Source organism: Cherax quadricarinatus, chromosome 9 (genome assembly GCF_038502225.1).
Source record: "Cherax quadricarinatus isolate ZL_2023a chromosome 9, ASM3850222v1, whole genome shotgun sequence".
Taxonomy (NCBI): Eukaryota; Metazoa; Arthropoda; class Malacostraca; order Decapoda; family Parastacidae; genus Cherax; species Cherax quadricarinatus.
The window spans coordinates 11,038,053-11,063,323 of record NC_091300.1 but is presented as its reverse complement, the minus strand read 5'-3'; the positions used below and the strand labels follow the sequence as shown (position 1 = coordinate 11,063,323).

The window sequence follows — 25,271 nt, the reverse complement described above, 5'->3', positions numbered from 1 at the left end:
AACAGTTTAGAAGTATATACATATAAAGATATACAGCATATCCCTCCAAACTGCCAATATCCCAAACCTCTCTTTTAAAGTGCAGGCATTGTACTTCCCATTTCCAGGACTCAAGTCCGGCTATATAAAATAACCGGTTTCCCTGAATCCCTTCACTAAATATTACCCTGCTCACACTCCAACAGCTCATCAGATCCCAAATATCATTCGTCTCCATTCACTCCTATCTAACACGCTCACGCACACTTGTTGAAAGTCCAAGCCCCTTGCCCACAAAACCTCCTTTACCCCCTCCCTCCAACCTTTTTGAGGACGACCCCTACCCCACCTTCCTTCCCCTACAGATTTATACTCTCTCCATGTCATTCTACTTTGATCCATTCTCTCTAAATGACCAAACCACCTCAACAACCCCTCTTCATCTCTCTGACTAATACAGCGGACCCCCGGTTAACGATATTTTTTCATTCCAGAAGTATGTTCAGGTGCCAGTACTGACCGAATTTGTTCGCATAAGGAATATTGTGAAGTAGATTAGTCCATTTCAGACCCCCAAACATACACGTACAAATGCAATTACATAAATACACTTACATAATTGGTCGCATTGGGAGGTGATCGTTAAGCGGGGGTTCACTGTACTTTTATTAACTCCACACCTTCTCCTAATTTCCACACTCCGAATTTTCTGCATAATATTTAACATAAGAACATAAGAACGAAGGAACACTGCAGCAGGCCTACTGGCCCATGTGAGGCAGGTCCAAGTCTCCTACCGGCTTAAGCCAATGCACCCAACCTAGTCAGGTCAGGTCACCTTGACTTAAAGGGAGGAACACGGCAACCGTCCTGGTAGCACAAGCTAATCAGGTCCAACTCACACCCACCCACACCCACTCATGTATTTATCCAACCTATTTTTAAAGCTACACAACGTTCTGGCATCTATAACTGTACTTGGGAGCTTGTTCCACTCATCCACAATTCTATTACCAAACCAGTACTTTCCTATATCCTTCCTGAATCTGAATTTTTCTAACTTAAAACCATTGCTGCGAGTCCTGTCTAGGCTAGATATTTTCAGCACACTATTTACATCCCCTTTATTTATTCCTGTCTTCCATTTATACACCTCAATCATATCCCCCCTAATTCTACATCTTTCTAGAGAGTGAAGATTCAGGGCCCTTAGTCTATCCTCATAGGGAAGGTTTCTTTGTCATCCTCCTTTGTACATTTTCCAGAGCATTTATATCCATTCTGTACTACGGTGACCAAAACTGTGCAGCATAATCTAAATGAGGCCTAACCAAGGATGTATAGAGTTGAAGAACAACCTGAGGACTCCTATTATTTATGCTTCTTGATATAAAGCCAAGGATTCTATTAGCTTTATTGCGAACACTTATGCACTGTTGTCTTGGTTTCAGATTACTGCTAACCAGAACTCCTAAATCTTTTTTGCAATCCGTAATATTAAGATCTACATTATTTAGTTTATATGTGGCATGGTTATTGTCCTGTCCAACATTTAGAACTTTGCATTTGTCTATATTAAACTGCATCTGCCACCTCTCCGACCACTGCATCAGTCTACTCAAATCTTCCTGGAGTGCTCTAATCTCCTCGTCAGAATGAATTCAACGGCCTATTTTGGTGTCATCGGCAAACTTGCTGATGTCGCTCTTTATGCCCTCATCTATGTCGTTTATGTATATTGATATCCAATTTTTCTTTATCTAAATCATTTGATACCTTCATCACCTTACTCTTTTCTATGTTCACCACGTTGCCCTTAGACAGGACATCTCCACTGCCTCCAACCGCCTCCTCACTGCTGCATTTACAACCCAGGCTTCACACCCATATAAGAGTGTTGGTACCACTATACTTTCATACATTCCCTTCTTTGCCTCCATAGATAACTACCTTTGTCTCCACATATACCTCAATGCACCACTCACCTTTTTTCCCTCATCAATTCTATGATTAACCTCATCCTTCATAAATCCATCCACCGATACGTCAACTCCCAAATACCTGAAAACATTCACTTCTTCCATACTCCTCCTCCCCAATTTGATATCCAATTTTTCTTTATCTAAATCATTTGATACCTTCATCACCTTACTCTTTTCTATGTTCACTTTCAAATTTCTACCTTACACACACTCCCAAATTCGTCCACTAACCTCTGCAATTTTTCTTTAGAATCACCCATAAGCACAGTATCATCAGCAAAAAGTAACTGTGTCACTTCCCATTTTCTATTTGATTCCCCATAATTTAATCTCACCCCTCTCCCGAACACCCTAGCATTTACTTCTTTTACAACCCCATCTATAAATATATTAAACAACCATGGTGGCATTACACATCCCTGTCTAAGACCTACTTTTACTGGGAATTAGTCTCCCTCTCTTCTACACACCCTAATCTGAGCCTCACTGTCCCATAAAAACGCTTTACAGCATTTAGTAACTTACCACCTATTCCATATACTTGCAACATCTGCCACATTGCTCCCCTATCCACTCTATTATTATAATTATTATTATATAGTACATTATTATTATATATGTATTATTATTAGATGTATTATTATTTTATATTTTTTTTATTATCACACCGGCCGATTCCCACCAAGGCAGGGTGGCCCGAAAAAGAAAAACTTTCACCATCATTCACTCCATCACTGTCTTGCCAGAAGGGTGCTTTACACTACAGTTTTTAAACTGCAACATTAACACCCCTCCTTCAGAGTGCAGGCACTGTACTTCCCATCTCCAGGACTCAAGTCCGGCCTGCCGGTTTCCCTGAATCCCTTCATAAATGTTACTTTGCTCACACTCCAACAGCACGTCAAGTATTAAAAACCATTTGTCTCCATTCACTCCTATCAAACACGCTCAAGCATGCCTGCTGGAAGTCCAAGCCCCTCGCACACAAAACGTCCTTTACCCCCTCCCTCCAACCCTTCCTAGGCCGACCCCTACCCCGCCTTCCTTCCACTACAGACTGATACACTCTTGAAGTCATTCTGTTTCGCTCCATTCTCTCTACATGTCCGAACCACCTCAACAACCCTTCCTCAGCCCTCTGGACAACAGTTTTGGTAATCCCGCACCTCCTCCTAACTTCCAAACTACGAATTCTCTGCATTATATTCACACCACACATTGCCCTCAGACATGACATCTCCACTGCCTCCAGCCTTCTCCTCGCTGCAACATTCATCACCCACGCTTCACACCCATATAAGAGCGTTGGTAAAACTATACTCTCATACATTCCCCTCTTTGCCTCCAAGGACAAAGTTCTTTGTCTCCACAGACTCCTAAGTGCACCACTCACTCTTTTTCCCTCATCAATTCTATGATTCACCTCATCTTTCATAGACCCATCCGCTGACACGTCCACTCCCAAATATCTGAATACGTTCACCTCCTCCATACTCTCTCCCTCCAATCTGATATTCAATCTTTCATCACCTAATCTTTTTGTTATCCTCATAACCTTACTCTTTCCTGTATTCACCTTTAATTTTCTTCTTTTGCACACCCTACCAAATTCATCCACCAATCTCTGCAACTTCTCTTCAGAATCTCCCAAGAGCACAGTGTCATCAGCAAAGAGCAGCTGTGACAACTCCCACTTTGTGTGTGATTCTTTATCTTTTAACTCCACGCCTCTTGCCAAGACCCTCGCATTTACTTCTCTTACAACCCCATCTATAAATATATTAAACAACCACGGTGACATCACACATCCTTGTCTAAGGCCTACTTTTACTGGGAAAAAATTTCCCTCTTTCCTACATACTCTAACTTGAGCCTCACTATCCTCGTAAAAACTCTTCACTGCTTTCAGTAACCTACCTCCTACACCATACACTTGCAACATCTGCCACATTGCCCCCCTATCCACCCTGTCATACGCCTTTTCCAAATCCATAAATGCCACAAAGACCTCTTTAGCCTTATCTAAATACTGTTCACTTATATGTTTCACTGTAAACACCTGGTCCACACACCCCCTACCTTTCCTAAAGCCTCCTTGTTCATCTGCTATCCTATTCTCCATCTTACTCTTAATTCTTTCAATTATAACTCTACCATACACTTTACCAGGTACACTCAACAGACTTATCCCCCTATAATTTTTGCACTCTCTTTTATCCCCTTTGCCTTTATACAAAGGAACTATGCATGCTCTCTGCCAATCCCTAGGTACCTTACCCTCTTCCATACATTTATTAAATAATTGCACCAACCACTCCAAAACTATATCCCCACCTGCTTTTAACATTTCTATCTTTATCCCATCAATCCCGGCTGCCTTACCCCCTTTCATTTTACCTACTGCCTCACGAACTTCCCCCACACTCACAACTGGCTCTTCCTCACTCCTACAAGATGTTATTCCTCCTTGCCCTATACACGAAATCACAGCTTCCCTATCTTCATCAACATTTAACAATTCCTCAAAATATTCCTTCCATCTTCCCAATACCTCTAACTCTCCATTTAATAACTCTCCTCTCCTATTTTTAACTGACAAATCCATTTGTTCTCTAGGCTTTCTTAACTTATTAATCTCACTCCAAAACTTTTTCTTATTTTCAACAAAATTTGTTGATAACATCTCACCCACTCTCTCATTTGCTCTCTTTTTACATTGCTTCACCACTCTCTTAACTTCTCTCTTTTTCTCCATATACTCTTCCCTCCTTGCATCACTTCTACTTTGTAAAAACTTCTCATATGCTAACTTTTTCTCCCTTACTACTCTCTTTACATCATCATTCCACCAATCGCTCCTCTTCCCTCCTGCACCCACTTTCCTGTAACCACAAACTTCTGCTGAACACTCTAACACTACATTTTTAAACCTACCCCATACCTCTTCGACCCCATTGCCTATGCTCTCATTAGCCCATCTATCCTCCAATAGCTGTTTATATCTTACCCTAACTGCCTCCTCTTTTAGTTTATAAACCTTCACCTCTCTCTTCCCTGATGCTTCTATTCTCCTTGTATCCCATCTACCTTTTACTCTCAGTGTAGCTACAACTAGAAAGTGATCTGATATATCTGTGGCCCCTCTATAAACATGTACATCCTGAAGTCTACTCAACAGTCTTTTATCTACCAATACATAATCCAACAAACTACTGTCATTTCGCCCTACATCATATCGTGTATACTTATTTATCCTCTTTTTCTTAAAATATGTATTACCTATAACTAAACCCCTTTCTATACAAAGTTCAATCAAAGGGCTCCCATTATCATTTACACCTGGCACCCCAAACTTACCTACCACACCCTCTCTAAAAGTTTCTCCTACTTTAGCATTCAAGTCCCCTACCACAATTACTCTCTCACTTGGTTCAAAGGCTCCTATACATTCACTTAACATCTCCCAAAATCTCTCTCTCTCCTCTGCATTCCTCTCTTCTCCAGGTGCATACACGCTTATTATGACCCACTTCTCGCATCCAACCTTTACTTTAATCCACATAATTCTTGAATTTACACATTCATATTCTCTTTTCTCCTTCCATAACTGATCATTTAACATTACTGCTACCCCTTCCTTTGCTCTAACTCTCTCAGATACTCCAGATTTAATCCCATTTATTTCCCCCCACTGAAACTCTCCTACCCCCTTCAGCTTTGTTTCGCTTAGGGCCAGGACATCCAACTTCTTTTCATTCATAACATCAGCAATCATCTGTTTCTTGTCATCCGCACTACATCCACGCACATTTAAGCAACCCAGTTTTATAAAGTTTTTCTTCTTCTCTTTTTTAGTAATTGTATACAGGAGAAGGGGTTACTAGCCCATTGCTCCCGGCATTTTAGTCGCCTCATACGACACGCATGGCTTACGGAGGAAAGATTCTTTTCCACTTCCCCATGGACAATAGAAGAAATAAAAAAGAACAAGAGCTATTTAGAAAAAGGAGAAAAACCTAGATGTATGTATATATATATATGCATGTGCGTGTCTGTGAAGTGTGACCAAAGTGTAAGTAGGAGTAGCAAGATATCCCTGTTATCTTAGCGTGTTTATGAGACAGAAAAAGAAACCAGCAATCCTACCATCATGCAGAACAGTTACAGGTTTTTGTTTTACAGTCATCTGGCAGGACGGTAGTACTTCCCTGGGTGGTTGCTGTCTACCAACCTACTACTATTATTATTATTATTATTGTATTATATTATTATTCTTATTGTATTATATTATTATACGTACTATTATTATTATACATATTATTATTATTATTATTATTATTATTATTATTATTATTATTATTATTACAATAAAAATAATTTGTAATTTTTATTCACAAAAAATATAAGATTTACTGTTATGCCATATTGCAATAATTGTATAAATAATGTCAACCCATTCATGACTGCATACTGCAATGGACAGTTGATTACTCTTGAACATAGCCAAAACAATCGAACATTTCTCCTGTGTTGAGCTCAATTTTAAGGTACTTTCTGTCATGAAAGCAATCAAAATCATATCTATTTCTGTAATATATCTTCCATTCTATCAAATGAGACCAAAAAAAATGAGAATACAACCATAAAAACCATACGAAAATGACGCTAAGGGGTGGCTAATTGCTGAGAAGTGAACTCCATTATTTATGCTTACATTTCTTTCATTTTTGGCGTACGTTAAGAAGCATCTTTCCATCATATATTGCCGAAGTTTCAATAAGATAGTCCAACAAACAAATGAGATACAATTCCCTAACAATTCCCTAGATCAAGAGCAAGAGCTCCTCACCAGCATCAAGGAACCTGCCTTGAGATCTGCTTGCTAATGGAAATTTTGCTTGTGTATGGAAACAAAAAATCAACCCATCGACTGCTCGTATTTGGAAAAACTCACACGTGGATGCACTCGCAAGTAGAGGTTCCACTGTATTTATTATTTCTGGAATTTCGCTAGTATCTTCCTGAGTAAAAACTGAGAGGAAGTGTTGAAAAGTTCACACATTTCCTTATCACTGTCAGTGATCTGACCTAAGTTACTCTTAAGTGGGCCTATCTTACCCCTAATCTTACTTCTGTATACCTGACAGAGCCCTTTTGAGTTTAGTCTTCGAATCCCTTACGACTTTAGCCTCATAATCCCTTTTTGCTTTTCTTATTCCTTTTTTTTTTTTTTTCTCTCTCTTTAACCCCTTCAGGGTCTAAGGCCAAAATCTGAAGTGGTGCCCCAGTGTCCAAGAATTTTCAAAAAAAAAAATTGGTTATTTTTTCTTATGAAATGGTAGAGAATCTTTTTATGAAGGTAATAAAACAAAAAGTATGAAATTTGATGGAAAATTGACAAAATTATGCTCTCGCGAATTTTGATGTGTCAGCGATATTTACGAATCAGCGATTTTGCCGACTTTGACTCCCATTTTAGGCCAATTACATTATTCCAGTTGACCAAATTCTTATCTATTTCACTAGTATTACTTCTATTCTATCGATTGAGCACAATAAATCGCCCAGTCAACTGTTTCAACTACAAAATAAAGTGATCGGAAGTTGGTAATTTGGCCAATTTAACACAAAGTTCAAAATATTCCAATTTCAAAATAAGGTCCAGAATAAACAATGTAGGTATTCCTGGCACTAAACTAACATTTCCTCTGTTCATTAGTTATGTTTTGAGGCTTTACAAATAAATTCCATTTTGATTTTTTTATTCACATAATGAATGTTTATTCACACCAAAAAATAGAAGATTTACTGTTATGCAATATTGTAATAATTGTATAAATATCATCACCACATTTGTGAATGTATATTAGACCCACCAGCTGGCGTGTATTAGACATGTGAGGTCGTTTGTTTACTCCTGAACATCGGCAAAAATTTAACATTTCTGCTACTTTGAGCTCAGTTGCAAGCCATTTCCAGTGCTAAAACCAATCAAAAGCATCTCTATTTCAGTAATATGTCTTCCATTCTATCAAATGAGACCAAGAAATCGCAAATACATCTATAAAAAACATACGAAAAAACATTGCAAAGTCGCTGTTTTAATCGAAAATCATGGTCTCAGTTTTTTTCTCTCATTATACACAGAGTGCTGCAGGATTTGTTTTATGTGGTGCACACATATCACATACATGTATTCTCTCATATCTAGGCCCAAATGTGCCACTCACAGTTTATCAGAGTGAGCTGAGCTCATGATGTAGATCTACAGTTTGGACCCTGAACGTAAAGCCGTAGATCTACGGGACGGACCCTGAAAGGGTTAATTGAATATACTGATTTCTTAACTGCCCATCCCCTCTTTTGATATGCCTATATATGCCTCTCTTTTGACCAGTGAGATGTTTTAATCTATTGTTTATCCATTTGGGATCATTTTTGTTAGATCTAATTTCCCTACTCGGAACAAAAGTTGTCTGGGCAGCTATAACTATGCTCTGAAAAACGTCATATTAGCAACTAACACCACCTACCTGAACCAGAGTCAGGTCATCCCAATTTAACCCACCCAGGTAATTTCTCACCCCATGAAGTTGACCAAGCGAAAGTCTGGGACAGACTTGATTGCAGTTATCTCGGTAATTCCATGATATGTTGAAACTAAGTGATTTGTGATCACTTTCCCCAAGCTCATCATTAACCTCAAGATTATTAATTAGTGATTCTTTGTTGGCAAGAACCAAGTCAAGCTGGCTGTTTCCTGTAGATGGTTCTGTCACAAACTGTTTTAAAAAGCAATCCTGAACCATATTAAGAAAGTCACTAGACTCAAGATTTCCTGTCACATTGTTCCAATCAATTTGTCTAAAGTTAAAATCCCCCGTTAACACAACATTTTCATATCTAGATGCCATATGAATTTTGTCACAAAGCAGCTTACTGCACTCCCTATCAAGGTTTGGGGGCCTATAAATGACACCCAAAATTAATTTTTCACAACCCTCGAGAAACTGTAGCCAAACAGTTTCTGTTTCCAATGTTTCTAATTTTATATCTTGTCTAACACAACTATTTAAATTATCTCTGACATACATTGCCACTCCACCATCCTTCCTGTTGACCCTATCAATGTGGAATAGTTTATAACCCTGTATGTTGTGTTCAGAAAGCATTTCCCTATCTTTCAAGTTGAACCAGGTCTCAATTATAGCAATAATATCTATATTACCTGCACTTGCAAGTAATCTTAGCTCATTTAACTTATTTCTTAGACTTCTTCTATTTGTACAGTAAACCTTAAGGGAGCTAGTCACCTGTTGCCCTCTACATAAAGTGGGACCAAGTAAACCAAGTCCTAACCGATATAAGCTGGGAAGATATACTAAGCAACACAGACCCCAACTTATGCCTAGAACAGATTAACTTGGTGGCACTCGATGTATGCACAAGGCTTATTCCTCTAAGAAAAAAAAGGAGTAGATGTAAAATAGAAAGAGACAGGTGCTCCCTTTACAGGCGACGGAAAAGAATAACTGAGCGGCTAAAAGAGGTCAATATATCTGAAATGCATAGGGAGACACTGGTCAGAGAAATAGCAAGCATCGAACTTAAGCTAAAGGAATCTTATAGGAGTCAGGAATCGCGGGAAGAACTAAAAGCCATAAATGAAATAGAAAGAAACCCAAAGTATTTCTTCTCCTATGCCAAATCAAAGTCGAGAACAACGTCCAGTATTGGGCCCCTACTTAAACAAGATGGGTCCTACACACATGACAGCAAGGAAATGAGTGAGCTACTCAAGTCCCAATATGACTCAGTTTTTAGCAAGCCGCTAACCAGACTGAGAGTCGAAGATCAAAATGAATTTTTTATGAGCTACAGAATTTGGTTAACACAAGCCAATCCTATGTTATCCTGACGCCAAATGACTTCGAACAGGCGATAAATGACATGCCCATGCACTCTGCCCCAGGGCCAGACTCATGGAACTCCGTGTTCATCAAGAAATGCAAGAAGCCCCTATCACGAGCCTTTACCATCCTATGGAGAGGGAGCATGGACACGGGGGTCATCCCACAGTTACTAAAAACAACAGACATAGCCCCACTCCACAAAGGGGGCAGTAAAGCAACAGCAAAGAACTACAGACCGATAGCACTAACATCCCATATCATGAAAATCTTTGAAAGGGTCCTAAGAAGCAAGATCACCACCCATCTAGAAACCCATCAGTTACACAACCCAGGGCAACATGGGTTTAGAACAGGTCGCTCCTGTCTGTCTCAACTATTGAATCACTACGACAAGGTCCTAGATGCACTAGAAGACAAAAAGAATGCAGATGTAATATATACAGACTTTGCAAAAGCCTTCGACAAGTGTGACCATGGCGTAATAGCGCACAAAATGCGTGCTAAAGGAATAACAGGAAAAGTCGGTCGATGGATCTATAATTTCCTCACTAACAGAACACAGAGAGTAGTAGTCAACAGAGTAAAGTTCGAGGCAGCTACGGTGAAAAGCTCTGTTCCACAAGGCACAGTACTCGCTCCCATCTTGTTCCTCATCCTCATATCTGACACAGACAAGGATGTCAGCCACAGCACCGTGTCTTCCTTTGCAGATGACACCCGAATCTGCATGACAGTGTCTTCCATTGCAGACACTGCAAGGCTCCAGGCGGACATCAACCAAATCTTTCAGTGGGCTGCAGAAAACAATATGAAGTTCAACGATGAGAAATTTCAATTACTCAGATATGGTAAACACGAGGAAATTAAATCTTCATCAGAGTACAAAACAAATTCTGGCCACAAAATAGAGCGAAACACCAACGTCAAAGACCTGGGAGTGATCATGTCGGAGGATCTCACCTTCAAGGACCATAACATTGTATCAATCGAATCTGCTAGAAAAATGACAGGATGGATAATGAGAACCTTCAAAACTAGGGAGGCAAAGCCCATGATGACACTCTTCAGGTCACTTGTTCTATCTAGGCTGGAATATTGCTGCACACTAACAGCACCTTTCAAGGCAGGTGAAATTGCTGACCTAGAAAATGTACAGAGAACCTTCACGGCGAGCATAACGGAGATAAAACACCTCAATTACTGGGAGCGCTTGAGGTTCCTAAACATGTATTCAATGGAACGCAGGCGGGAGAGATACATGATTATGTACACCTGGAAAATCCTAGAGGGACTAATACCGAACTTGCACGCGAAAATCACTCACTACGAAAGCAAAAGACTTGGCAGACGATGCAACATCCCCCCAATGAAAAGCAGGGGTGTCACTAGCACGTTAAGAGACCATACAATAAGTGTCAGGGGCCCGAGACTGTTCAACTGCCTCCCAGCATACATAAGGGGGATTACCAACAGACCCCTGGCAGTCTTCAAGCTGGCACTGGACAAGCACCTAAAGTCGGTTCCTGACCAGCCGGGCTGTGGCTCGTACGTTGGTTTGCGTGCAGCCAGCAGTAACAGCCTGGTTGATCAGGCTCTGATCCACCAGGAGGCCTGGTCACAGCCCGGGCCGTGGGGGCGTTGACCCCCAGAACTCTCTCCAGGTAAACTCCAGGTACTAACTCTCTCTCTTTGTTGAACAATTGCTTTGCCGATACTAGCAACTTTGTTTTGAATATTGTCTTTTAAACATTTCCCTGAGGTATCCTGGTAATATCTGCTGTTTTCAACCCTAATACTGCAGCCTGACTGTTTCCCACAGACACCCATACCTCTATAATCTATCAGTTTAAAGTCCTAGACAAGTCACTAATGACCCCCTCAATCAAATCGGCTAATGTAACCACTCCAGCCCCAGAGAGATGAACCCCATCCCTTGCATACATATCATGTTTGCCATAGAATTTGTCCCAGTTATCAATGAATGGGATTGCAAGTTCCTTGCAGTACCTGTCTAGCCAGCAATTTATACCAATTGCCCTAGACATCCATTCATTGCCCATTCCACTTCTAGGCAAGATACTACATATGATTGGGATCCCTCCCTTAGACCTGACTACATCTATGGCTGACCTGTACATATCCAGCAACTCCTGTCTCCTGCCCTTCCCGATGTCATTTCCACCAGTAATAAGACAAATGATGGGCTTGTTCCCATTACCTGCCATAATATTATCCAACCTGCTGACTATGTCACCAACACCAGCTCCTGGAGGCATACCCTCTGTCTGACCTTCCTATCTCTGTTACAAAAAGGATGGTCCATATATCTTACCTGAGAATCTCCCACAATCAGAATATTCTTACCTTGATTAGCAGGAGAGTCAGTGTTACCTTTAACCTCACTAACCACTGAAGTACATTCGTCCTGGAGAATGGAGAATCGATTTCCTACCTTCACATCTTCTCCATTAACCTTCCTTATCTTCCTTCTTCCTGAATTGTGAACCACTTGCCACTTAAAGTGGCTGACACTCCCCACGTCACTGCTAGTAACCATTTTCTCCTTACCAGCTCCAACCATCTCACATTCGCTCTCAAACCCATCAAGGCAAAGCTTCAGCCTCCTATTTTCCTCCTGAAGAAGTAGAACCTTCTTCAACACTTTAACCTGAGATTCTAAAACACTGCAGCAAGCCATGGTGCTCAGTAACACCCCACGCTAATTCCAGGTGACATCACGTGACCTGTTGCTCTCCTACTTACAGAATATCTGCCAAACCATCCGTCCTTCACTCTACACACTCCAATTTCTCATGTCTAAACAGAGGAATCCTGACAAGCTCTAAGTCCTAAGGCTGTGGACAAATGCATGACAACCTCAGGTAAGAATCCAAGGAGTCATTCAGACCCCAAAGGCAGAACCACAAACCAGTGGTTCACGCTTTCTAATTGAAAGGTAAAATATCTTAAAAATTCTTGGTGAATGGGGACCTGATAAAAATATCGTGTTCATGTTAACTGAAGAGATCCACCATAGTTGAACTAGGGTAGAGCAAACCCTTGAAAGTATCTCTGCAGTATGTCTCCACTCTCTTAAAAACTCTGTCCGAAATAATTTCTTAAACTATCAGAAATGAGAAATGAGAAAGTGTCAAAGCAGAACCGGGAGGAAAAAGATGTGATAATGGAGGAAGTTTATCTTTAACATATTACTTTAAGGTCCTTTTGAGTTATCAAGACAGCTAGTGAATCATCAAAAGCCCTCCAAGCTGAATGAAAGGCTACCAATCTCCCTTCCAAAGTCTCTTCATAATTTGAATCTTATGTTGCCCTTTAACACCTGGGGTCTCACTGGGCAGACCTTCACTGCTTCTGGGATGGATCCTAATGTCACTGGATTGTAAGGACCAAAACTTAACTGGAATTTATTCCTAATATTTAAAATGTACAAGATACCCCTTCTGTCTCTCTAGCCAAGCTAAATTATGACCAGCAGATTCTGCTTGTTTTTGGTGGTGATCTTACTGAATATCTCATCAAAAGAATGGTGACCCAATACTTTTAAGATACTGCTTTATAAAATAAATATCAGCATTTTTCATATTATAACAGAGACAGTTTATTTGAAAAGAAGGGAGGAGGGAAATCGCCTGCTCATATCAGCATGCTGTCTCCTTCCCTTCCTTATGCAATCAAGAAACAAACAACACACCAGTATTACCTTTATCTTTGAGGACTGAATTTCCAATGAAGCAATTTTAATAAATAGTTCAAGGTTTAATACAAAATAATTGTTAAACTTTCTTTTATTTTATGAGAGAACCAGGTTATTTATGTCTGACAAAGTTACCCAATAACTGCAAAGCTACAAATTTAGAAGATTTACTTTTATACAAAAACTCTTATGTTCAGGTTCCTTTTAAATTCATGTCAATCTAGGAAAAAATTCTGAAATATTACTTTATTAGTACAGTGGACCCCCGGTATTCGATATTAATCCGTTCCTGAGAGCTCATCGAATACCAAAAATATCGAAAAGCAAATCAATTTTCCTCATAAGAAATAATGGAAATCAAAATAATCTGTGCAAGACGCCCAAAAGTATGAAAAAAAAAAATTTTACTACATGAAATATTAAGTATATAATGCAATAGAATAATTACAATAACAACAATAACAATATTATTATAATCAAAATGAAGTGCTAAACCACAAGGGCTATACAGCGCTGCAACAATAATAGAATAATAACAATAGAATAATTGACACTTACCTTTAATGAAGATCTGGTGATGATTGATGGGATGGGAGGAGGGAAGAGTGTGGATGGTGTTAATGTTTAGAAGGGGAATCGTAAAAACTCTTCACTGCTTTCAGTAACCTACCTCCTACAATACCAAAAATATCGAAAAGCAAATCAATTTTCATCATAAGAAATAATGGAAATCAAAATAATCTGTGCAAGACGCCCAAAAGTATGAAAAAAAAAAATTTTACTACATGAAATATTAAGTATAATGCAATAGAATAATTACAATAACAACAATAACAATATTATTATAATCAAAATGAAGTGCTAAACCACAAGGGCTATACAGCGCTGCAACAATAATAGAATAATAACAATAGAATAATTGACACTTACCTTTAATGAAGATCTGGTGATGATTGATGGGATGGGAGGAGGGAAGAGTGTGGATGGTGTTAATGTTTAGAAGGGGAATCCCCTTCCATTAGGACTTGAGGTGGCAAGTCCTTTTCTGGGGTTACTTCCCTTCTTCTTTTAATGCCACTAGGACCAGCTTGAGAGTCACTGGACTTCTGTCGCACAACATATCTGTCCATAGAGGCCTGTACCTCCCGTTCTTTTATGACATTCCTAAAGTGTTTCACAACATTGTCAGTGTAATAGTCACCAGCACGGCTTGCAATAGCTGTGTTAGGGTGATTGTCATCAAAAAAGGTTTGCACTTTAAGCCACATTGCACACATTTCCTTAATCTTTGAAGTAGGCAACTTCTTCAATTTCTCTCTCCCCTCCTCCGAAGCAGTTTCCTCAGGTCTGGCCTCTTGCTGTTGAAGATGATCTAGCAGCTCATCAGTGGTTAGTTCTTCATTGTCCTCCTCCACCAACTCTTCCACATCCTCCCCACTAACCTCCAACCCCAAGGACTTCCCCAATGCCACAATGGATTCCTCAACTGGCATAGGCTTCTCAGGGTTAGCCTCAAATCCTTCAAAATCCCTTTTGTCTACACATTCTGGCCACAGTTTTTTCCAAGCAGAGTTCAAGGTCCTCTTAGTCACTCCCTCCCAAGCCATACCTATAAGGTTTATACAATTGAGGCTATTAAAGTGATCCTTCCAAAACTCTTTTAGAGTCAGTTGAGTTTCTGTGGTCACTACAAAGCACTTTTGAAACAGCTTTTGTGTACAGTTTCTTGAAGTTGGAAATGACCTGCTGGTCCATGGGCTGCAGGAGAGGAGTGGTATTAGGAGGCAAAAACTTGACCTTAACGAAGCTCATGTCCCCAGAAAGTCGCTCTGCCAAGTCTGTAGGATGACCAGGGGCATTGTCTAATACCAGGAAGCACTTAAGGTCTAATTTCTTTTCAATTAGGTAATTTTACACAGTGGGGGCAAATGCATGGTGTAACCAGTCATAGAAAAAGTCCCTAGTGACCCATGCCTTACAGTTTGCCCTCCACAACACACACAAATTAGCCTTGAGGACATTGTTTTTCCTGAACACTCTGGGAGTTTCAGAGTGATACACCAACAAAGGCTTCACTTTACAATCACCACTAGCATTGGCACACATCAACAGAGTAAGCCTGTCTTTCATAGGCTTATGTCCTGGGAGTGCCTTTTCCTCCTGAGTAATGTAGGTCCTGCTTGGCATTTTCTTCCAAAACAGGCCTGTTTCGTCGCAATTAAACACTTATTCAGGTTTAAATTCTTCACTGTCTATGTAATCCTTGAATTCCTTCACATATTTTTCAGCTGCTTTTTGATCCGATCTGGCAGCCTCACCATGCCTAATCACACTATGTATGCCACTACGATTCTTAAATCTTTCAAACCAACCTTTGCTGGCCTTAAATTCACTCACATCAGCACTAGTTGCAGGCAATTCCTTTACCAAATCGTCATGCAACTGCCTAGCCTTTTCACAAATGATCGCTTGAGAGATGCTATCTCCTGCTATCTGTTTTTCATTTATCCACACCAATAACAGTCTCTCAACATTTTCTAACACTTGCATTCGCTGTTTCGTAATCACAGTTGCACCTTTTGCAAGAACAGCTTCCTTGATTGCCGTTTTCCTGGTCACTATAGTAGAGATGGTTGATTGGGGTTTACTATACAACCTGAGTAGCTCCAACACACACACTCCACTTTCGTACTTTGCAATTATCTCTTTCTTCATTTCAATAGTCATTAGCACCTTTTTTCTCGAAGGGTTGGCACTAGAAGCTTTCTTGGGGCCCATGGTGACTTATTTTGCAGAAACAAGCACCAAAAACAGTGATAATATGGAATGTACCGAATGTATCCTTAGATGCGCGCACACTGGCTGGCTTGTAAACACTGGCACACACGGGGCAGTTCGGGCCACACATGGACACGTCTCGTATGAATCGCATCGAATACCGGGTTTCTGATCGGATACCGAGGTGAAATTTTTGTGATAACATGCATCGAATACTGGATTTATCAAATACCGATGCCATTAAATACCGGGGGTCCACTGTATAGGATCTGGGAACTGGGAAGGATATAGGAAGATCAATAATTAAGAAGAAAACAATAATTGATAATACTGTACTTACCGTGACATCAATATTTGTACCAAGGATGTAAAGCTGATCTTCTGTTGAGAGTTTTTTGTTGTAACATGCCATGATGTGCGTGATGGCAGGAAGACGGACCCCTGAATTGCCCCATATGCAATCCCAAAGGCATCCAAAGAATTCTGCTTGACCTACACCTTCTGCAACTCTTGAAAGAAGTTGCGCTGTCCTTTGGAAAATCATAATAAAATTATTTTTTTAAAGTAATATACATACATGATCACACATTTAATGTATAGTGAAAACTTTATAAAAACAAAATCTTCTGAACTGCTTTTATCTATAGATGAAACATATTTCACTACATTTTTTCTTTGATGGTATTGCCTCACACATAATACAGTAGGGCTCCACTTTTCGGCATTTTGCCTTACGGTGTTCTGCTAATACGGCAACCTCAAATTATTACCAAAACTTTCTATGCGGCAAGCGGTCTTTCAAATGCAGCACACATCACCCGGTTTGCTTACATTCTCCATAAGCACATCTCTCTATTAAGTAATAATCGCTTTTGGGTACATTAAATGTCTAATTTTACGTCAATATAGACATTTTCATTAATCCATCTACGATATTTCTTCAAAATTATATAAGAAACACATTACATAGCATATAAACATGCTGTTTATATGCTATAGAGGTGTGGTTGCCGGGTGGAGGGAAAACATTACTTAATACTAATAATAATCACTCTTGGGCTCATTAAATGTCTTATTTTACATCAATATAGACATTTTCACTAATCCATCTATGATATTTTCTTCAAAATTATATAAGAAATACGTTACATAGCACATAAACATTTTATGTTTACTGTATATACTATGGCGGTGTGGTAGCCGAATGGAGGGAAAACATTACATCACTCCCCTTAATGCATAACGCTTTTGTTTACAATTCTTGGCATGAATTATTCATTACTTCTCCCTTTGTTTATGATGGTATTTAAAGGTATTTGTTATAAATTATTAAACTCGGTGAACAAGTTATGTCGATGGTAATAATATGGCTCTGGGCAACATTAAATATCGTGTACTTATGTAGGTAGGTGTAGGTATGTAGCCCAGGTGGTCTATATACTTACATTATTATTTTTTTTTTTTTAACAAGTCGGCCATCTCCCACCAAGGCAGGGTGACCCAAAAAGAAAGAAAATCCCCAAAAAGAAAATACAGTGGACCCCCGCTTAACGATCACCTCCAAATGCGACCAATTATGTAAGTGTATTTATGTAAGTGCGTTTGTACGTGTATGTTTGGGGGTCTGAAATGGACTAATCTACTTCACAATATTCCTTATGGGAAAAAATTCGGTCAGTACTGGCACCTGAACATACTACTGGAATGAAAAAAGTTCGTTAACCGGGGGTCCATTGTACTGTACTTTCATCATCATTCAACACTTTCACCTCACTCAAACATAATCACTGTTTTTGCAGAGGTGCCCAGAATACAACAGTTTAGAAGTACAGTGGACCCCCGGTTAACGATATTTTTTCACTCCAGAAGTATGTTCAGGTGCCAGTACTGACCGAATTTGTTCCCATAAGGAATATTGTGAAGTAGATTAGTCCAATTCAGACCCCCAAACATACACGTACAAACGCACTTACATAAATACACTTACATAATTGGTCGCATTCGGAGGTGATCGTCATGTGGGGGTCCACTGTATATACGTATAAAGATACACAACATATCCCTCCAAACTGATAATTATATGTTTGTTTACCTGTACCCAAGTATGCCTTCACTCAGGGCATTATTTCTTCTAAAAATGGTGTTACATAAGAATGGGAATGTTTCTCTTTATTTATTCTACTGTATCAATGTGGAGACAACTGGTACACAATGTAAAGTGATGAAAACCAGACGCGTTCGCCTGGTTTGTTTACATTATGTGTGGGTGGGGATGGGGGGAAAGGGCTGCCCCTGCACCCTGCAGATGATCCATACTTCCCAAACCTGACTTCCTACAAATAAAACTAACCTCTCACCCTACATTAAGACAACAAATATTTTAAGGTAATTAATGAATGTACTGTATATATATTTTATCGCTCTGGGGAGCTTTAATTATATGTTGTAGTATATTACATGTGGGTGAGGTGGGGAAGGCTGCCCTGGCTGGCTACCATACTTCCCAAACCTGACTTCAAACAAACAAATAAAACTCACCTCTCACCCTACATTAAGAATACAGTGGACCCCCGCATAACGATTTTAATCCGTGCAAGAGGGGTAATTGTTATGCGAAATAATCGGTATGTGAATGAATTTTCCCCATAAGAAATAATGGAAATAAAATTAATCCGGTTAAGACACCCAAAAGTATGAAAAAAAAATTTTTTTACCACATGAAATGTTAATTTTAATACACACAAACTGAAAAAGGCATGCACACTTACATGACACTTACTTTTATTGAAGATCTGGTGATGATTGATGGGATGGGAGGAGGGGAGAGAGAGTGTTAGTGTTTAGAAGGGGAATCCCCTTCCATTAAGACTTGAGGTGTCAAGTCCTTTTCTGGGGCTACTTCCCTTCTTCTTTTAATGCCACTAGGACCAGCTTCAGAGTCACTGGACTTCTTTCGCACAACATATCTGTCCATAGTGGCCTGTACCTCTCGTTCCTTTATGACTTCCCTAAAGTGTTTCACAACATTGTCAGTGTACAGGTTGCCAACACGGCTTGCAATAGCTGTGTGAGGGTGATTTTCATCCATGAAGGTTTGCACTTCAAGCCACTTTGCACAGATTTCTTTAATCTTTGTAGTAGGCAACTTCTTCAATTTCTCTCTCCCCTCCTCTGAACCAGTTTCCTCAGGTCTGGCCTCTTGCTCTTGAAGTTAATCTATCAGCTCATCAGTGGTTAGTTCTTCATTGTCCTCCACCAACTCTTCCACATCCTCCCCACTAACCTCCAACCCCAAGGACTTTCCCAATGCCACAATGGATTCCTCAAGTGGCATAATCCTCTCAGGGTTAGCCTCAAACCCTTCAAAATCCCTTTTGTCTACACATTCTGGCCACAGTTTCTTCCAAGCAGAGTTCAAGGTCTTCTTAGTCACTCCCTCCCAAGCCTTACCTATAAGGTTTACACAATTGAGGATATTAAAGTGCTCTCTCCAAAACTCTCTTAGAGTCAGTTGAGTTTCTGAGGTCACTACAAAGCACCTTTCAAACAGAGCTTTTGTGTACAGTTTTTTGAAGTTTGCAATAACCTGCTGGTCCATGGGCTGCAGGAGAGGAGTGGTATTAGGAGGCAAAAACTTCACCTTAATGAAGCTCATGTCCCCATAAAGTCGCTCTGCCACGTCTGTAGGATGACCAGGGGCATTGTCTAACACCAGGAGGCACTTAAGTTCTAATTTCTTTTCAGTTAGGTAATCTTTCACATTGGGGGCAAATGCATGGTGTAACCAGTTATAGAAAAAGTCCCTAGTGACCCATGCCTTACTGTTTGCCCTCCACAGCACACACAAATTATCCTTGAGGACATTCTTTTGCCTGAACGCTCTGGGAGTTTCAGAGTGATACACTAATAAAGGCTTAACTTTGCAATCACCACTAGCATTGGCACACATCAACAAAGTAAGCCTGTCTTTCATAGGCTTATGTCCTGGGAGTGCCTTTTCCTCCTGAGTAATGTAGGTCCTGCTTGGCATTTTCTTCCAGAACAGGCCTGTTTCATCACAATTAAACACTTGTTCAGGTTTCAGTCCTTCACTGTCTATGTACTCCTTGAATTCCTGCACATATTTTTCAGCCGCTTTGTGGTCCGAACTGGCAGCCTCACCATGCCTTATCACACTATGGATGCCACTATGCTTCTTAAATCTCTCAAACCAACCTTTGCTGGCCTTAAATTCACTCACATCATCACTAGTTGCAGGAATTTTTTTAATTAAATCCTCATGCAACTTCCTAGCCTTTTCACATACGATCGCTTGAGAGACGCTATCTCCTGCTAGCTGTTTTTCATTTATCCACACCAATAAGAGTCTCTCAACATCTTCCATCACTTGCGATCTTTGTTTCGAAAACACAGTTAAACCTTTGGCAAGAACAGCTTCCTTGATTGTCTTTCTGGTGCCCACAATAGTAGCGATGGTTGATTGGGGTTTCTTGTACAACTTGACTAGGTCGGCGATACGCACTCCACTTTCATACTTATCAATGATCTCTTTCTTCATTTCTATTGGAATTCTCACCCTTATTGGTGTACGGTTGGCACTAGAAGCTTTCTTGGGGCCCATGGTCACTTATTTTCCAGAAACAGCACCGAAAACACTGTAATAATACGAAATATTCCGATTGTATGCTTGGATGTTACCGCGGAGGCTGGCTGGTAAACAATGGCACGGGCGGCACATGTGAGGCTGGCTGAGGGCGCACATTGGACGCGTCTCGGACGAAAATCGGTGAGCGGGTTTTTAATCGGTATGCGTGGCAAAATTTTTGCGATTAAAGCAAGCGGTATGCGGATTAATCGCTATGTGATGCCATCGTTATGCGGGGGTCCACTGTACAAATATTTTAAGGTAATTAATGAATGTACTGTATGTATTTTATCGCCCTGGGGAGCTTTAATTAAATGTAGTATATTACGTGTGGGTGGGGGTGGGCCGACCTGGCTGGCTACCATACCTCCCAAACCTGACTTCCTACAAATTAAACTCATCTCTCAACCTACATTAAGACTACAAATATTTTAAGGTAAGTAATGGGTGTAGTGTGTGTATTTTACATTTTTTTGTTTTTTAATGCCTATTTCTATTGCTAACGTAATATGCGTTAGTGCAAACTTGTTATAAATGCATATAAATGCCAGTTAAGTGGAAAAAAATGGTGTTCTGCTTTCCGGCGATGTCTGCTTTCCGGCAGTAGCCTGGAACCTAACCTGCCATATAAGTGGGGCCCTACTGTAGTTTTAATCCCATGAAAATTACTTAGGTAACTTCATCTTGGCTGAAGGCAGCTTGACAGATGCTGGTTGCATTGTTTATAAGGGCTACTGAGGCAGTTACCCATGATGTGCTGCATGGCCCTGCCTGGTCCTAGATTTTTTTTTCCAGACGTGAGTAAGCAAACAACCCAAACAGTTGAGCCGAGACACAAAATGTCAGCAGGCAGTATATTTGAAGGGACAAAAAATATGCATACTAGAATGTTGTGCACAATTTGGTCCCATCCATACTAGTACATTGTGCACAGATAAAGGGTTAATGATGAGCTTGTAAAAATATCTACTTAGATGACAACCAACAAATTCATAGTCAGCATTAACTTTTAAACTGTCCAAACATAGATCTATGTCTTCACTGCTAGCATTCCAAATACAGTGGTACCTTGACTTACGAGTTTTCCAAGTTACGAGCCATCGCTTGGCTGATTTTTTGCTTGCTTTGAGCTGCGAGCCAAAATCTGAGTTACAAGCAAGCTTCAGATACGCCACCACTAGTTGGCAGCGTATGTGAAGTAAAATCCAACTCTGTACCCAGAGGAATGTCAGGTATTTTGTCCCATCCCACAAGCTCTTCCAAGACATAACTGGAAGGATAGTACCCCCACACTAATCCCAGATTGTAATGAAGCAAACCATCCCTTGTTTGGTTCTCGTATAAATCCGGTGAAGAGGTAACTTCCATTTCAACACTCAGAGTTTTTCTAGAAACATTAAGGAAGGCCTCCGTGACATTTACCTGCCTCACACAGGTTCCTTCAGTGGGTGGAGTACTGATAGTGGTGGATGGAGTAATGATGGTGATGGATGGAGGAGATATGGTGGTGGGTGGAGTAGATATGGTGGTGGGTGGAGTACTGAGGGTAGTGGGTGTAGTAGAGATGGTGGTGGGTGGAGTAGTGAGTGTGGTGGGTGGAGTAGTGATAGTAGTGAGTGGAGTAGTGATAGTAGTGGGCAGAGTAGTGAAGGTGGTGGGTGGAGTAGTGAAGAGTGCAGCAAGTAAGTTAAGCAATTAAGCCTATCTCTGCCTATCTTGGGGCAGTTTCTTGGAGGCTGGAATGGATTAATGGCATTTCAGTTAATTTCATTGAGGAAAATTAATTTGATATACAGTGGACCCCCGAGTTTCGTGATTAATCCGTTCCAGAGAGTCTGCCGAAGGACAAAATTGCTGAATGGTGAAACTATTTTCCTCATAAGAAATAATGGAAATAAAATTAATCTGTTCCAGACACCTAAAAAATATTAAAAAACATTTTATCACATTAAATATTTACATACAGAAAACAATGAGAAATCAAGTACATACACTTACCTTTACTAAAGACTTCTGGGTGGATGGAAGATGGGAGGAAGGGAGAGGATGAAGGTGCACTATTGTTTGGAAGGGGAGCCCCCTTCCATAAAAACTTCAGGTACCAAGTCCTTATCTGGGGTTACTTCTCTTCTTTGTTTTTTAATGCCACTGGGAACAACTTGAGTCACTGGACCCCTGTCACACAAAATATCTATCCAGGGAGCTCTGTTTCTGGCATTTCTTTAAGATTTGTCTGAAGTGGGACACAACACTGTCATTGTACATGTTGCCAACACGGCCTGCAACAACTTTGTCAGGGTAAAGTTCATCCATAAATGTTTGCACTTCAGTCCACTTTGCACAAATGTCCTTAATCTTTGAAGAAGGTACCTTCCTCCATCTCTCTTCCTCCTCTGAAGAAATTTCCTGAGCTGTAGTCTGTTGCTGTTGCAGATGAAGGTCTTGCAGCTCTGTAGTGGTTAGCTCATCATCGTGGTCCTCCACCAACTCTTCCACATCCTCCAAACTCACATCCAACCCCATGGAATTTCCCAATGACACAATACTTTCCACAACTGGCATAGGCTCCTCAGGGTCAACCCCAAACCCTTCAAAGTCTCGCTCTTGTACACATTCTGGCCACAATTTTCTCCAAGCAGAGTTCAAAGTCCTGCAAGTCACTCCCTCCCAAGCCTTACCTATAAGTTTATGCAATGGAGGATATTGAAATAATCTTTCCAGAATTCTCTTAGGGTCAATTCAGTGTCTGAGGTCACTTCCAAGTACTTTGGAAACACAGCTTTGGTGTACAGTTTTTTGAAGTTTGAAATGACCTGCTAGTCCATGGGCTGGAGGAGAGTTGTATTAGGGGGCAAGAACTTCACTGTGATAAAATGAAACTCCTCTACCATTTGCTCTTCCAAGTCTGGAGGATGAGCAGGAGCATTGTCCATTACCAGGAGGCACTTGAGTTCCAATTTATTTTCCAGGAGGTATTTCTTCACACTAGGGCCAAACACTTCATTAAACAAATCAAGGAAAATTTCCCTTGTGACCCATGCCTTACAATTAGCCTTTCACATCACACAATGTACTCTTGGCGACACTGTTTTTCTTGAACACTCTGGGATTTTCAGAGTGATAGACCAGTAAAAGCTTCACTTTGCAATCCCCACTAGCATTACTACAAAACATGAGAGTTAGCCTGTCTTTCATAGGATTGTGTCCTGGGAGTGCTGTTTCCTCCTGCGTGATGTAGGTCCTCTTTGGGATTTTCTTCCAAAACAGGCCTGTTTCGTCACAATTGAACACTTGTTGGGTTTTGAATTTTTCAGTGTCTACGTACCCCTTAAACTCCTGCACAAACTTCTCAGCTGCCCTTTTGTCTGAAGTGGCAGCCTCACCATGCCTTACCACACTGTGAATGCCACTACGCTTCTTAAATCTCTCAAACCAGCCTTTGCTGGTCTTAAAATCACAAACATCACCACTCGTTGCAGGCATTTTCTTTATGAGGTCGTCAAGCCTTGCCTTTTCACATACTATCGACTGCATAATACTATCTCCTGCTAACTGTTTTTGGGTAATCCGCACCAACACCTCTCCACTTCTTCAAGGGTTTGCGATCTCTTTTTTGTCAGCATATCTATCCCTATTGCAACAACAGCACACTTTATTTCCTTTCCCTTCACCACGATCGAAGTGATGGCTGAATGGGGTTTGCCATACATCCTGGCAAGCTCTGTAACACGCACTCCACTCTCATATTTTTCAATGATTTCTTTCTTGAACTCGATCGTGTTCTTCATTTTCTTTACCATAGGGCTGGCACTAGCTTTCTTCGGGCCCATGGTGACTTATTAAGCAGTTGCAAGCACAAAAAACAATGGATTATTATGAAATGTATTGTATGAACCCATGGGGTGATGGTCACTCGTTGGTAAACAATGGCACACTGAGTGTGAATGGTGCGGGAGACTGGCTTTGTGTGTGCGCTGACAGTGGACGCATACCAGACAGTCGCCGAATCACGAGGCCAATCATGAACCACGAGGCTATATTTTGGCAAAAAAAAGTTGCTGAAAGTCGGATTTCACGAGTCGTGGCCGCCGAATGACAAGGGTTCACTGTACGAGCAAACTGAGTTACGAGCTTGGTCACAGAACAAATTAAACTCATAAATCAAGGTTCCACCCTATTTTGAAAAAAAAAAAAAAAATTTAAATAAGACCAAAAACAAAAAAAAAAAATTAGGTTCAATACTTACCGAGATATAAGGG

At 40.4% G+C, this 25,271-nt stretch overlaps 1 protein-coding gene across 12 annotated transcripts in view; it reads right to left on the bottom strand.

Annotated features, from left to right (window-relative positions):
• Window positions 1–25,271, bottom strand: part of LOC128686219 (protein DOP1A) — a 234,706-nt gene that overhangs the window by 116,972 nt on the left and 92,463 nt on the right. For all 12 annotated transcript variants that reach the window (XM_070083219.1, XM_070083220.1, XM_070083218.1 and 9 more), the window contains one exon: window positions 16,708–16,897. In XM_070083219.1, the coding sequence (XP_069939320.1) occupies window positions 16,708–16,897 (190 nt within the window). The remainder of the gene's footprint in view (window positions 1–16,707; window positions 16,898–25,271) is intronic.